General features: G+C 45.6%; 1 protein-coding gene across 3 annotated transcripts in view; it reads left to right on the top strand.

The window, feature by feature from the left end:
• Nucleotides 1-14740, top strand: part of slc45a3 (solute carrier family 45 member 3) — a 30951-nt gene extending 16211 nt beyond the window's left edge. For all 3 annotated transcript variants that reach the window (XM_035643274.2, XM_035643276.2, XM_035643275.2), the window contains exons 2-6: nucleotides 2578-2946; nucleotides 8138-8328; nucleotides 8411-9074; nucleotides 11475-11740; nucleotides 11834-14740. In XM_035643274.2, the coding sequence (XP_035499167.1) occupies nucleotides 2799-2946; nucleotides 8138-8328; nucleotides 8411-9074; nucleotides 11475-11740; nucleotides 11834-12277 (1713 nt within the window). In that variant the 5' untranslated portion in view covers nucleotides 2578-2798 and the 3' untranslated portion in view covers nucleotides 12278-14740. The remainder of the gene's footprint in view (nucleotides 1-2577; nucleotides 2947-8137; nucleotides 8329-8410; nucleotides 9075-11474; nucleotides 11741-11833) is intronic.
• Nucleotides 14741-16076: the final 1336 nt, after the last annotated feature.

Here is a 16076-nt window from a genome sequence, read left to right as displayed (position 1 = left end):
GTGGCAGTTGCGTCGGCTAAAGAATAAACCATATTTAAAACAAACAAAATTATGTTATTTTTAGTGGGATTTTGAGTTGCGTTGCTTTCACCGTTTTCCGTTTGACAAATGTCTTTCAGTCCTTCCATCCTCTACCTTCTCCCTCCCTGTCCAAATTCTTTGACTTGCCGCCCACCACCACCAAATTCAGGTCAAGACTGAAGCAACCATTCAATTTACAAAAAAACTGGAATCTGAAGATTGGTATCTGGGCAGGCGTCCAGACAGGCCGCAGCTACTTCTCGGGTAGACCAATCAGATTTCTCTATTCTCGCCACCTGGGGGCCCCTTTGGGTCTCTGGTGAGAAAGGCTGACAGAGAGTCAGCTGGGGCATTCACACTCAAATTCAGAACCATAAAGGCATAACCACCAGTCGTGGGCAGATATGTCAAAGGAGTCCTCTTAGAATGCAGGTCAGGGACGAAGCTGACCTCAGGGGTTGGAGAAGGATAAGGAAAAAATGCAGGGGAGAGGGAGGGAGGGAGGGAGGAGGAGGAGTGTACATATACGCACGGAATATGTGACCAGGGGTTATAGTGGCCAGACGGGCCACAGGGGCAAAGGCTGGTCCCCTGATGGGCGTCTTTCAGGAACACAATATATTGTAGTGCGTCGCTCCCTGTAGCTTCGTCTTTCAGGCTCTCAAGGTGCCTGTCAAATCAAATATCAGGGCTCGAAACAAATCCAACTGGGAATGTAAGATGAACATTGTAGGAACTTTCAGTTAACATCTTAGATGCTGTAGGGTTTCGTCAGCTCACTACAAAAACACAGGGTGGTCTTTTTTCACAGTTTGTGGGCAGGCAGGCTCCACAGTTAAACACATTTATGTGCACAAACACTAACAAAGTGATTTTTGTATAATATGTCACCTTTAATTAGATCCATTTTTTGTGTCTTTTTCCTGTGAAGCACTTTGAGCTGCATTTCTTGCGTGAAAGTTGCTGTACAAGTACAATCTATTATTTCTGCGACTGCTCTGTCTCTTCTTCACTCGCTAGTTCTGTACATGTTGGGAAAGAGATTTTTTTTATCTCACAAGGTACAAACATTTCCTTGGAACATGGTATGAATCTGATTATATTAGTCACTGAGCTGAGCACATTTCTGTGACTAGGCGAGTCTCGTCGGAGAGAACAGATGGCCGATACTGGCAGAGAAATGTCACACTAAATGCAAAATATAGCACCTTGTTGTGTCTGTGTCTGCGTCTGCTCTGACTGTTCTTGCTCTTTCCCCTCTGCTTTAAAAGAAACGCACAGAGGGTGCTGATAATCATAATCTCTAGGTTGGTTTTCTTGGAGCTCGCTAAGACACAAAGATCGGAAAATGAATGCACACGTGTCGTCTCTTCTGGTCAGTTTGTAGTAATGTGGTTTGTTTTGTTTTGTCTTCTGAATTAAAGTCACACCAGATGTTTGGCCCTGTCAGAAACAGAAGCTGTAGGCGTATCTAAGATGAAACTCTTGACTCATTTTTGTGCTTTTTTCATTTTTGAAATTCCATCAGATGAAAATCTATAAGAGACTGTAATCATCCTAAAAATGCAGGGGCAGATTTAGAGTCAACAGAGCAGAATGAACACACGCTATCTGTACAATAAGGCATGTAATGGAGAATGTCAGGTATTGTCTGGAATAATATCCTTCAAGGCACGGTTGACCCGTCTGTCAGTCAGTGTGGGAAAAGAACTTAGGTGGCTAGTGTTTGTGGTGCACCCTGGTGTTTCGAGTCATGTGTGGATGATTTGACATGCACCACCGTTACAACACTCGATTACTTTGTTACTGTATCTGGCAACAGCGTAGCTTTCTGTCTTTAAAACCTGCCGTGTTCCACCGTCCATCTCAGATGTCTCTCTTCAAGGCGCTATAGACTGTCACTCGGCTCAACAATTTGCAGTAATCTGCTGAAATGTTTTTTCTGGAAGGACGACTCCCACGTGAGCCGAACTGGAATCAGAGCTTTAATAATACAGATAATGACAGGGTCAGCGAAGGGAAGGCCGGATTTCAATTTCGTCCCACTAATACTTAGAGGTATTATGGAGAAGTGAAAGGGCCACGGGAGGAAGGAGAGAGATGGGAAAATGGAGCGTGGGACTTTTAAATCCCTCATGATTTGAGAGCATGGGGAGAAAGGCCCGTTTGCCACGTCGCTCCAGCTGACTCATCTGCTCTGTCCGCCTGTTGTTGTCGCTGGTGTCCTGAAGCTGGTTGGCGACGAGCTGGGAGAACTTGTCGTTGTCGTTATCCTTGAGACTGTTGCTGCCATTTCCACGTTTCCAGAAAACAAATCTTTGGCAGTTTAGATTCTGTTTTGAGGAGAGCAGTTACTCCGATATTCTCCATGAAACCGGAGGCCTCTTGACATCCAGGGAGTGACCTGGGAGTGACCTTTATTCTTATATTCAGTCTGAAACATTTACTGTATCCTGCCATGAATATGCTGTGTATGTCATATATTTAATTTGCTCTTCAAAAGTTGCCAAAACCTTTTTTAAATCATTCTGTCCCTGCCGCTCTTCCCCTCCTCAGATCCAGAATGCTGAGTAGAGGATGAATCTTCCAGGTCAACGGAGTCATCCACGTGTCTTCGCCGCTGTCCCTCCTCGACAGCCCTGTCGTCCCCCTGGGGCGCCATCTGCCTCCCAACGCTCCCCCCTTTGCCCCTGCCCGGGTCCCTCCCCCCTCCGCTGCCCCCAGTAGCGGCCCGTCCCAGAGGGGGAGGTAAGGCGAGCCCGCCTGCCCCTGTAAATATGCCTGGATGGAGGTCTCAGTGGCGTCTCGTCCTGCTGAACTCCTTGACCTGTGGCCTGGAGATCTGCGTGGCAGCTGGGATCACGTACGTGCCCCCGCTGCTGCTGGAGGCCGGCGTGGAGGAGCGCTACATGACCATGGTTCTAGGTGAGGGCACGGTGGAGACTGAAACGGGGGGATGCGGTTGCCAGGACTCTTTGCTACCTTCTAACTCTTTCACATGAATGCATACTCCCTCTCTCTCCCTTTCTCGCAGGGTATTCATTTAACTTCTCATTCTCTCTCTCTCTCTCTCTCTCTCTCTCTCTCTCTCTCTCTCTCACTCACACAGACACACACACACACACACAAACGAACGCCCTCAATGATACACTGCAGAAGTTTTCAACTTGCTTACTGACCTCATGAGTGATTGTTTCTTGTATTGAGTGTTTCAAATGACAGAGGTTCTCCTGCCCTTGAGTGCCACAACATTGACCTTGCATTGTTTGTTGTCATGGGGGCCGGAAAGAGAAATGAGATTTTTATCCCACTCCGTCTGAATACATTGTTTGCTGCAGCAGCTCCACTGGAGCCACGATACAAATGGACAAATGTCATTTCATTAGTTGCTATTGGATTCACGATAGTTTAGTTTTGGATACATGAAGTATGTGACCTTGGGCCGCTGCACATGATTGTGCCTCGGGGAGCTCCCGTCTTCTTTTCAAATCCAGGTCATGAAACATAATTGAGGCCGTTTCACTTATCGGTGGACGACTCACCTGTTGTTCTGTTGCGTTGGTAATGGGGCACTAATTGAAAGGCAGCAGGGGAGCAAACTGCCTGGAGGAGAGTCATGAGCCCTCACTCTGACACTTGGTGTCTCTTATTCCAGTTATTGGACCATTATCAATGTCCAAAAAACCACAGAGTGACTGTGACTTCATGTTATTGCATCCTCTTTGTCTGTTACTGCCATAAATTGTCTATAATAATGGACAATGTCAACGGGTCAGCCAATGCTGAAGTGTCTGAAACCTATGTTCTCTCGAATGACCAGCAGAAGTTTCTATAGAAGTCTTTGAGAAAATGACTCCTTACTTGATTTGTAATGTCAGTAAACATTTGCCTGAAGACTTTATGTTCTCAATCTCTAGATTCAATTCTAATTCAATACAGAACGATGTACATTTTGTAATTTATGGTCCATTTAGAGTCAAATAGACGATAAAGCACTGTATGCATTGGAGCAGCGACACCCCGTGATTGACAGCTAGTAAGCTCCAAGAGGTTCATGGTTGCAGGTGTAGTTCTAAGGCAGGCACCACCCCCTGCTCCTCCAAATATGGTTACGTCAAAAAACCAACATGGCGCCGGTCCAAATTCTAAACTGGAGGCTTCAAAATGGCAGCTCACAAACCAGTGGGTGACTTTATGATCTTAATAAGTGTAGCTTATTGGACTTTTAGTATTGTTTGTAGATTCAACACAGCATTCCTGTGGTCTTCTACAGTAGCGTGTGCATTTTAATGTTTTATATTGTGTCCATTGCGAAACGACGGTGAGTCAAAAACTGGCAGTTAAACATGGAACAGTATTTTTACAGCCAAGTAAATTCCAAAGTACTGCACTTAATATAGAGTTGTACATTAGTGCCACTAGAAACATCTGGAATTCAATATACCAAATATTACACACCCCCCACACACAAGTTTGGTCGTGTATCTGTGGCTTCAGACATTTCAATCTAAGTATATCCTGTAGGAATTTACCCAAACATTGAGACGGACAGACAGACAGACAGGTCTTCCTCACAAATCAGGGGCATGTGTGTAGAGTACATGCACACAATCAGCATCATGGTATATATTTGCACACTGTAACCAAGTTTACTCGTAAGCGACGTGAACAGTTCCATGATCCCGTCAAAGCCCAAATGGCTTTCACATGGTCCTGACTAAAGGCATCTCTTTCAGACATTGTCTTGTGACTGTACAGATGATAGATACAACTCTACAACCCCCCCCCCCCCAAAAAAAAAAAAACAGGCTCCGTGTGGACGACAGAAGTGACTATTCAAGTATGAAGATTGAACAATATACACTTCTTACTCTTGGGTTTCTCTTTAACAGCTGCCGGTGATATGAAGAAAAATGATTTCATTGTGGAGTTCCTCCCAAACAGCCCGCTCTGTAAGCCAATCTGGAAATGGCACTCAACCTAATTCTCATCCCCCTGTATTATAATGGAGTGCCTGAGTGCAATTTGAATGAAGATAGATATTGTGCCCTGGGAGGCTTAGAGCGAATTTCCCCCCAAGCAGCCGTGCCAGGTTCTCAGACGGCTGCTTTCTACTTTATCTAATAGCCGTTTGTTGGCTGCTTCCTCCTCCAGTTGTTTTCTTCTTTTTTCGTACAGTTTCCTCTCTGTTAGTGGAGGAGAGGGCACATTTCCTATCAGCACCAAGGTGTCTGTTATCCGAGTATATTTAGGTTTTTATTTAAGGTCACAACCACCCATTGTGGAATGTGAGAGAGAGATGGAGAGAGAGAGAATAATACAAGGAGTAGTAGTGAGCAACGGGGTGTTGGTGGGCGAGACACTAAGTCTTACAGCTGTAGATAGTGACGATTGTGGTGATGGACCCCCACAGCTGCAGCAGGAACAAATGTGGTGTGGGGGGGGGGACTGCGTATCTGACACGTCTGTCTGTCTCACATATCCTGCCTGTCTTTGTGCTCATCTGTCTCCCTGCTTTTACCTGCTTGGTCTCCTTCAATGAGGGTAAAGGGCACAGTGCGCTGAAGGACCACCAGCAGAGGGCGACATCACTGGTCGTAATAAGCAGTCCGTTTCAGTAGAAGTCTATAAGAAAATGACTCAACTTCTCGCTTGAATGAAACATTTTCCTGAGGAGTTCATCGTCTCAATCACTAGTTTCAAGTCTTCTCCAATACAGCGTGATCGTTTACAGTAAGACGAGCAATGGGCGAGCTCTGTCAGGCCCACCTCGCTCCTCCAAATATGGTTAATGCTAGTTTTAAAAAAAACAAGATGGCGCTGGTCAAAATGCTAAACTCAAGGCTACAAAGGGCTGTTCAAAAAACTGCCCTGTATTTTGAAGGCCACCCTCAATACAGTTTCTTTAATGGGCTCAGACTAGCGATGCCTCGATGCTCAACTAAACGACTCGGAAGGTCTTTTTGTTCCAGCAGCGATTAGATGAACATTTTTGGATGTGGCCTGGATCCATAGAACCTTTCAGCTGCTACTCAGGTCTCAAGTGGCTTTTTATCGTGATATTTTATTTGTGTGTGGGTGAATTGGTTGTGTGCTACGAATACAATGTCTGTTTTGTGTGTTGTCTTGTATGGCTTGGTTTGGTGGCAATTTTTTTTGGGGTGTGACCCCTCATGTTTTCATGAGCAGCTTCTCTTCTGCGTTTTACGTTAACGAGACATGGATTCCCGACGTAGCCTCCCCTTTTTTAATGAGGAAACACTGAATGAAACAAAAGTGTACTTGTCTGTAATGAAATCTCCACAGGGTGCCTTTTTAAATGTCAAACTCTAGCCCCCCCCCCCCCCCCCCCCCCCCCCCCCCCCCCCCCCCCGAGATCTTGTCATTTTGGATATCGCAATGTGTGTCTGTATGCGAACACCCATTGTGCCGTGGCGTGCTCCAATTAACCAGACCTGGCCATGTGTGGAGGGGAGGATAAGCTGATGATGGGGTCGCGTTCAGGCAGCACGCCATCTGTGGGGGAATCATTGTCACCAGCAGTGAGCGATGATTGTTCAGGAGCACATTCAGTAGTTCACCTCCTGGTAGGACGGCAACAAGGAGGACGAGTAAATTACAGGATTGAAAACCCAGAGACGTAGCTGCTGTAAGATATTAAAGTTAAGCAGAGATGTTACACTGTAGGAAAGTGTGGTGTAGTTTCCCGATAATCACATTATCGTCTTATCGTGTAATACATGAATATGAAATCACTCATCAGCCATTGTGTCTACATGCGTGTTGTCGACTTTAAAGGAATTTATGTCAACAACAGTCCAGAAAAGTGTCGCTGCTTCTTTCCTGTCGTATGATTCAATAAAATGTCAGAAAATATGGATTTCTTAGTATTTTTCTAAAAGGCACCATGTCTTCAAATTGCTGGTTTGGCCTTAACACAAATCCAAACTCTGGATAACATTTCCAGAGCTGCAACAGTTAATCGATTAATTCATATATGATTTCAGCTTATTAAATGTGAATATTTTCTGGCTTCTTTGCTCCTCTATGACCGTAAACTAAATATCTTTGGTGTGTGGACAAAACAAAACCTCATCTTGGGTTTTTGGGAAATGTGATCACCATCTTTCACCATTTTCCGTCTTTTTTTTTTTTTACTAAGCAAGAATTAATGGAGAAAAATAATCGTCAGATGAATCGATAATGAGAATAATCGTTAGTTGCAGCCCTAAACATTTCTCTCAACAGCAACACAAATCGTGTGGGACTTGCACCAATGACCAAGCTCATGTTATTCAGTATCAAAAAATGGTCTTAATAAAAGGTTGAAAATATAGTTTATCGCGATAATTTCTCTGACAATATATCGTGCAACAAAAAGTAGTTATTGTGACCGACCTGGTAGTAAAATATTGCTGAAAGTTCAATCTGTGTTTTTTGTGGTTTCATACCTAATTGATAAGCGTTACTGTGTTTTGTAAAGTGTTACTTTTTTTTTTAAAATCCCCCTATCATGTAACGCAGGCAAGTACAGTCATCATTCTGTCTGTGATCATTTTGGTTTTTTTGCTGCAGAACGTGAAATCCATTTAGATATTTCTCATTGAAATTCATCGTTATGCTAATCAGGCATGAGAGTGGTGCCTTTGATATTTTGGGTTTCGTGACATTTTAAAGTTTTCATTTTTTTTTCTGTAGTGCCATGGCAACAAGTTTTGCCAAACTGAGAGCAGGCTCTCGACTCACTTTTCACCAATAAGCAACAGAAAGACACAGAGCAGCATTTCTGATGACGTGGTGAAGATATGAAGGGATTAACTGGGATTGGCACACTAAAGAAACACTAAAATGATATGAAATATTATATCATAATATATTATAGTTTGCCTTTCTGATTTGTGTGTGTGTGTGTGTGTGTGTGTGTTCTTTATCACCGATGGGAACATTACAACTTCAGATAACTGAAACCTTTGTGGGTTTACAGGAAATATGTCATCCGCGACTTTCGTTTCTCTTCAAGAGTCTGTTTCAACATGTGTGAACTCATTTGATTTTTGTCTTTGTTGTTGTTGTTTTTTTTAGCGTCGTATTTTAATACCCCGGTTCCCTCCCACAGGTATCGGTCCAGTGCTCGGCCTCCTGTTCATCCCTCTGATCGGCTCAGCCAGTGACCACTGCAACAGCAGCTACGGCAGGAGGCGGCCCTTCATCTGGCTGCTGTCTCTGGGGGTCCTACTGGCACTGTTCATCATTCCCCACGCCGATGTCCTGGCCGCCCGTTTTGCCTGGGGCGGACGCACCTTTCAGGTTAGCATACCTGTTCATCGTTCATCGAATTTAAGATCATTGACAGATTTTTTCCAAACCGTGGTTATACTCTATGCTACAGGTGGGCTTCCTCATCCTCGGGGTGGGACTCCTCGACTTTTGTGGACAAGTGTGCTTCACGCCGCTGGAGGCTCTTTTGTCGGACCTGTACCGGGACGAGGAGGACTGCAGTCAGGCCTTCGCCATGTTCGCTTTCATGGTCAGCCTGGGAGGATGTGTGGGTTACCTGCTACCCGCGCTGGACTGGAGCAGTGGCCTACTCTCCGTTTACCTCGGAGGCCAAGCCGAGTGCCTCTTCACCCTCCTCATCCTCATCTTCGTCTCCAGCGTGCTCATCACCATGAAGGTGTCAGAAGAGCCCTCGTTCGCCGGCGGTGGCCTGGCGGGCTCCGGGTCTCTATTGGAGTCTGGCGCCGTCGTATTGGAGGCCGGCCGGTGCGGCGTGCCGCGCTCCTGCTGCTACCTGCTGAAGTGCAAGCTGCGGCTGCTGAAGTCCGGGCCGCTGCTGTGCCTGCTGAGGACATGCTGGTCCATGACTCCGGCCATCTACCGGAGCTACTGCCACGTGCCGCGGGTGATGAGGCAGCTGTGCGTGGCGCAGCTCTGCAGCTGGATGGCCGTCATGTCCTTCATGCTCTTCTACACGGACTTTGTGGGGGAAGGCCTGTACGAGGGCGTGCCCAGCGCGCTACCGGGGAGCATGTCCAAGAAGCGATACGACGAAGGTCAGATCATCCTCTTTGTTCAATCTCGTTTCTTCAAACAACAACTTTATAAATGTGCAGGTAGCTCATGTTCAATACGTATGCCACGAAACAAAATCCATCAAACTACTGAGACATGCCAAACCTTTTACCGTCTTCACCTCCGCCACCTCATCATCCACGAAGCTGAAGGTCCGTCCTGAGCTGAGTCGTCTGCTCCGTCACAGCTGGGCAGGATGCACTCGCATTCCTCGTGCGCAGGTGGAGACGGACCGAGCCTGTGTTCCCGCAGGCCTACATGCTTCTGCTGCAGCGGCAGCTCTCATATTGGCTCTTGTCAAATTCGTAGCACATATACAGCAAAGACCAGCAGTTGATATAGTCTCTGATTCCAGTTTGTGTCGCAATACCGCTGAAGAGCTAACAAATCATTTGGGTGAGTGTGTTAAAGCAAATGTCAAACCGAATCCCATGTAATTCAGGGTTTTTTTTCTGCCCATGCTCTTGAAATCTAAAACAAATCGCCACAAATCCTAACCGGACAGTTGCGCGGTTGTGTTCTAAATCTATGCAAATACGTGGCTGTATGATTCTATCTAAACACAACCTTGAGGTGAGACGGTCCTAGAGGCAGATTAACCCTGAACAACGCTGTTGTGTCAGTGGTCAAGTCAAGTTAGCAAGAGAATATTTCCTCTTTGGTTTATTTTGTGTGGCGTTCAGAGCGAGACAGTAGACTGTAAACTGAAGCTGAGGTGACCAGATGTGAGGCAGACTGACGGTCTTGCCCCACGTAGAGAAGGTGCAGGTTTATTAACACAGCAGCCGGCCGTGATGTGAGAGTTTCCTTTTGTTTACTGTTCAGCCAAACGTCCGGTCTTCCAGTACTTTACTTGGCCGTGTACTTCTCAGCTTCCCCTTCTCACTTTAACAATCCAGTATCCACCTGCCTTCCACACTTCTCTAATCCTCGTTCTCAACCTTTCCTTTGACATTTTCATCCATCGAAAAGGGGAGAACCCCCCCCCCCTTACTCTGTTTACTTTTTTGACTTTTCCTTTGCCACTGCTCCCTGTGCTTGCCGGACCATGAGGAATGTCACACTCACAAAGAATTAATGTCAAGGAATCGGCACACACAGAGAACATAGTTCATTCGAGCCACGTAGTCGGATCTCGAGCGTCTGTCTCCTTGAGTAGTGTTTGTTTTAATTTGAGACAGCGGATGTTATTAATCCACATCATTCAGCCTGCAGATGTTCCTCCGCATGAATGTAATCTGCTTTGTCTCCAGTTTCATAGCTGCACACCTTCTCTGCTTCATTTTTAAACCGTAACAACTCACTCCCCCCTTTTCTGATCATTATTCCTATTGGTAAAAAAGATAATCTGGCACCTGCTCATCCTGCAGCCGTTCCCCTGTGACACTCTGCAGGCTTGAATTTCAGTCCTCATTAGCCTCCGTAGTGTTTGTGAAGTGGGCTCAGCAGCTTTGCTCTCCAGGAGTAACACGATCCCTCGTCCTCCTTTCACACAAACCGATTCTCTGCTGCGTCGCTGAACTTCTGACCCGCGCTGCTTCGCTGAGAGCAGACTGAGATATTGGCCTGATCGCAGGCCCGAGTAAATAACAGTCCAGACATGGAGTCGCTCCAGCTTTCATGGATTAGTACTGAAACTCAAAAAACTTCACGTGGGGATAAAGAGGAAATGTTATTAAAAATGTAAACAATTTTCCCATCACGAAACAAAGTCCCATGCTTTACTACTGAACGCATGAAATATTTAATTATTACTGAAAACTGCTGCATGGTGTGATTTTTCTCAATAGATTTTAAATTTATTTTTCATATTCCACAATAATTATTAAAATGTTGTCTTTACCTTATTAATTTCTTGTGGTTGTGACTGTTTCAAGATATTATAAGTTAGAAGTTTCACATCACATCTGACTGTCTAGCACCGTGCTTTCATGGGTTTAGATTTTTTTTTTCACGACGCATCTTTACATAAGTTAACATCAACAACACTAACTTGACTGTTATTTTGTAAAAATGTTATATTTAGATGCCTCACAGTAGACAACATAAGGGGATTCTATAACTCCTCCTAACATCCGCCAGTGTTGTTTAAACTTCTGTTTGTGAGACCTCGTCCAAATGTTTGTTGTCTGGCTGGCCGACTGGGCCAGAAAGGCACTTTGCCTTGGTAAACATGGGCCGGCCCCGTGCGTCTCTCTCACCTCTCTGGCTTCTCAAGGACCGGAGCGGTGGCGGTGTGTTTATGGGACTTCAGCAAAGAGAAGGGTCTTCACACTGCCACCAGCTGCTGTGTATTGTTCACTACGTGTGTCCGCAGATGGAAGTTATTACAGTTGATGTCGGATAGTTTCTCGGCTGGTTGTAATGCTCTCTTCTTCCAGGTATCCGTATGGGCAGCCTGGGCCTGTTCCTGCAGTGTGCTACGTCAACCTTCTTCTCCCTGGTCATGAATCATCTGGTCCGGCGCTTCGGCTCCCGCTGGGTCTACCTGAGCAGTATGGTGAGCTTCACGCTCTCCGCTCTGGTCATCTGCCTGTCCAAGAGCGTGGTCCTGGTCACCGTGATGGCATCTCTCACGGGCTTCGCGTACGCCACACTGCAGACGCTGCCGTACACGCTCACCTGCCACTACCACAAGGAGAAAGAGGTACGTACAGTAACGGATAACTTTATTCACAAGGCCGGTGTGTTTACAGAACTGTCTTTGATAAGTTTGTTCTTTTCTTTATTTAATTTTCAGATCTATATGCCAAAAAGAAAAACCAAAAGCATACATAAAAATGGGATTACAAGCAAGCGGGACTCTGCGTATTTGACTCCTGTGGAACAGGAGGGTGGACTGAACCACAAAGCGGGGGTTCCGTACGGACAGGCCTTCCTCGGCCAGGACGGTTACGAGTACTACCCCACGCCAAACGGCCAGAATGGCTCGTCTCACAGCCCCGGTGGCGCTGAACAGGCGGAGGCGGACCTTGGGTACGAGAATCGTGGCGTGGGTTTGGACTTTGCCATCTTGGACAGCACCTTCCTCCTCTCTCAGGTCTTCCCCACCCTCTTCATGGGCATGATCGTCCAGTTCGCACAGTCCGTCACCGCCTACATCGCCTGCTCCGCCTTCTTCGGCGCCGTCGCCATCTACCTGGCCAGGCACATTGTCTTTGACCAGAAGGACCTCAAATGCTGAGATTTTTGGTTGTGAAAGACAATGGAATCATAACTAATCAAATCAATCAATCATTCAGGTTTCATGGGTTGAACTCAGCTGTTCCCAGAATGCCTTTTAATGGAAGCTAAAGGAAGTGTGCCTGTGACAGTTGCTCATAACAGAGTAAAATATTCTTCGTTACAGCAGGAATTGTTGCCCGTCAGCTGAATAGTCAGCTGCCACAGAAATCTCTCTAAAAACCTTTTTTTTTCCTCAGGTACCGCCAAACAGATTTACTGTAGAACTCATCAACCTCCAGTACACAGCCACTAACCTTTTTAATGTTCTTTTTTGAATGGTTCTGTCCACAAGTTTTAAAGTCAGTCCAGAGACTGATCGTCATCTCACAGAGGCAGCGCCGTGCGTTCCTTCATAATTGCAGAACGGATAGAAGTGGGATCGTTGGGACTTTTCTATCCAGGATGAAAAACACAGTGTTTGAGTCTCTAGAAAAATCATACAAGGGTCTCTCACAAGAAACAGAACAGTCAAAATATCTATCGATCCTGCTGACATCACTGTGACATCACTGTGACATCATCAGGGTGTTTTTCTCAGGCTGGACTTCACAGGCCTAGAAATTCTCTCGAAAACAACTAAAGTGACATGTTATATGTAAAATTGGGGGGAATAGCCCTTTAAAAATTCAGCTGGGCCTCATCTTCAATGTTTTCACCCACCGGGTGTAATCTGTTACTGAAAGAACAGTTCAACTGCAGATATTTTTGAATACAAATTGACTGTACATCCCTGTGGGAGTTTAGTTATGCAACCTGTTGAGTTGAGAGGTCATATCGACCTTGGTGGTTTCAAGATTGAATTTGTTTACCGGAGCTGGAACACTGCATTAAACATCCTCTGTCTTAGATAATCAAAGCAAAGTCCTCTGAGCGGGACAGTTGTCTCAGGGTAGCACCTTGTTTTTTAGTGTCTGATCCCGTCGCTGTGCCGCCGCTAAAACACTTTTTTCCCTGCTGCCCAAAACGCTCTTGTTTTGCTGTATTCTCCAATGACAATCTAGATCCTTATGGTCTTACTGTGTGTGTGTGTGTGTGTGTGTGTGTGTGTGTGTGTGTGTGTGTGTGTGTGTGTGTGTGTGTGTGTGTGTGTGTGTGTGTGTGTGTGTGTGTGTGTGTGTGTGTGTGTGTGTGTGTGTGTGTGTGTGTGTGTGTGTGTGTGTGTGTGTGTGTGTGTGTGTGTGTGTGGAGTGATGTCTTCTGATAGAAGCCCGCTTCATAGCACCCATTCCTGAAAAGACCAAAAAAAGAAGAGTCGTGGCCCTGGACAGAGCAGTGAAATCACAACAACAACAACAACAACAAAGAGAGAAACAAGCTTTCTCCCAAGTCGCTTACTGCCCCTTTAAGTCCCCAACATGAAGCTGTACGTTATTCTGCACTGTGGACCTTCAGTTGAGTTTTTTCGGAGGCCAGTCGGTGTAAAACTCTAAAAACTGTTGAGTTCATCTGATCCAGGTCGTCAGATCCGACAACAAGCGGCTGAAGAATTAGGTTCAGCAGATGCAAATAGTCCTGAAGGATCTCACTGCCTGACGCTCGCTCAGCAGGGGACGAGTAACAGCAGCAGTGGATTTGTCTTGTCACGTTGACACGACTGCTGAGTCGAATGCTTGAATAAAAACTAATTGCCCCCCCCTATATATATATATATATATATATTGCCTAGCAGCAGCTCAAGTGTAAGAGAGAGGTTGTTTTACAAAGTGCCTGTACATTTTTCACACATTTTTTTTGTACATATGTATTTATTTATTATGCTTTTATTACAAACAAAAAGAAAAATAGCATGTATTAAACTATTGGCCTCTTGTGGCATCTGTCATAGGTGCGAGGGTGAAGGCTGTTTCTGTGAAAAAAGATAAATTATTTTGTATAGATGTGGTATAGAATCATCCTCAAAGCTATAATTTATTTTAACATTCACCCTCTTTAATCCCGTAGCTTTGGTAACGTCGGGGAGCATTTATTTTCGCCGGCGTCTGCTGTCGGTGTATGTATCATATCAGCTGCTGATATTTTTCCACATGTGGTCACATTTTTTTCTTTTTCAAGAAACCGCGTTGTTTGGTCAAAACTGAATTCATCTGGGACTTTTATATATAACCACTTGTCTCCTCTTAGCAGAGAGCTGTTTTAATTGTTTAACAAATAAACTCCACAGATTATCTCACTGGATCGGTGGAGTTGTTTGTTTTTTTCCAGTTGCCGTCGCTCCAAACACAAGTAAGAAGTCGACATATTGTGTAGTTAAACAAGTTGTTTTTTTGTCATCATCAAAATTACCCTCACTCGTGTTGACTGTCATAAATGCATTCAGCCGTCACAAAAAAAAGTTTTCATTTTCATTATCCATCACTCTGTATAAATATGCAGTTACCAAATAGATTTGTATACAAAATAAAAGAACTGCATTGTAACTGCATTGACGTTGTACTTGCTTTTCTCTTGGTTTATACCGAGAAACAGGAATAATATTTGTCATTACTCTATAGGCCTGTCAGGATAACTACTTTTTGTTGCACGATAAATTGTCCCAGCAATTATGGCGATAAACAATATTATCGTCGAGATAAATGTTTTCTGACATTTTATAGACCAAACCAGTAAAAGATGAATTACATGTCGAGAACAGATGAGAGGTAAGTCAATAACGTAGCTATCGCAACATTACCTTAATTTAAACATTTTCCACTTCAAAAACTGAACATTGTTGGTGTCAATGTGTTTGGTTTTGGTTCTGATATTAATCAGATGATGATCAGGCAGCTGGTAAAGCTTTAGTGGGTTACACCGCTGACTCTGGTACAGAAGAAGGTCAGGGGTTCGATTCCAGGTCGTCCCAGTGTGGACCCTTAGTTCTTTACCTGCCTTGATGACTGAAAGTCGCTTTGGACAAAATTGCAGCAAAATTAATATGTTCAATCTGAAATGCATATTGATTAGACTCTTGAATTTGAGAGTGGACTAGAAGCTCAAATGTAGCGTGGTCTGACTTGACGCACTGAGGAGGGAAAAGGCAGAGGAGAGTCCCCAAGACCTTGGAAATGGCGCCATCCTTTGGAAATCTCGGGTAACTGACTTTTTCGTGTGTGTGTGTGTGTGTGTGTGTGTGTGTGTGTGTGTGTGTGTGTGTGTGTGTGTGTGTGTGCGCGCGTGTGTGCGCGCGTGTGTGTGTGTGTGTGTGTGTGTGTGTGTGTGTGTGTGTGTGCGCGTGTGTGTGTGTGTGTGTGTGTGTGTGTGTGCAGCGGGGCAGAGACTCGCTGGTGCCGCAGCTGCACCGGGCCCCACTGACGCATGGGCCACGCTGCTGGTGACATTATCTATTACATGGAAAAGACGATATGGCTTTCATGTGGCGGGGAATGGCACGCGGACGATGTGTGACGAGCCTCTCCGGTTTGCTCCTCGCGCTTCTCACGCAGTGGGGGGGGGGGGGGTTACAGTAGGCCTATTAAAACCTGATACTTTATTAGAAATGCCACTCTGGGGGCCTCCGTTACCTATAGACGTGCAGACAGTATATAGAGCTCAGGGTGCGGGGTTGGTGTCTTGCTCAAGGGCACGTCAGAAGGGCGGGGGCAGGGACTTGAACCCTGATCTTCGCGGACGCGCCGCTGCGGCTCACGTGTCACAGCTGATGTGTGATTTCTACAGATCAGAAGAAAAAACACACACAACCCAGACTCTTGATTGGCGGTTCCTGGACGGCGCAGCGCGGCGCGGCGCGGCGCAGCGGCCCACTTGTCTCCGGTGACGCG

The sequence above is a fragment of the Scophthalmus maximus genome, chromosome 7 (assembly GCF_022379125.1).
Source record: "Scophthalmus maximus strain ysfricsl-2021 chromosome 7, ASM2237912v1, whole genome shotgun sequence".
NCBI classification, from domain to species: domain Eukaryota; kingdom Metazoa; phylum Chordata; class Actinopteri; order Pleuronectiformes; family Scophthalmidae; genus Scophthalmus; species Scophthalmus maximus.
Note: the sequence above shows the minus strand (reverse complement) of the source record. Positions and strands in the feature narration are given on the sequence as shown.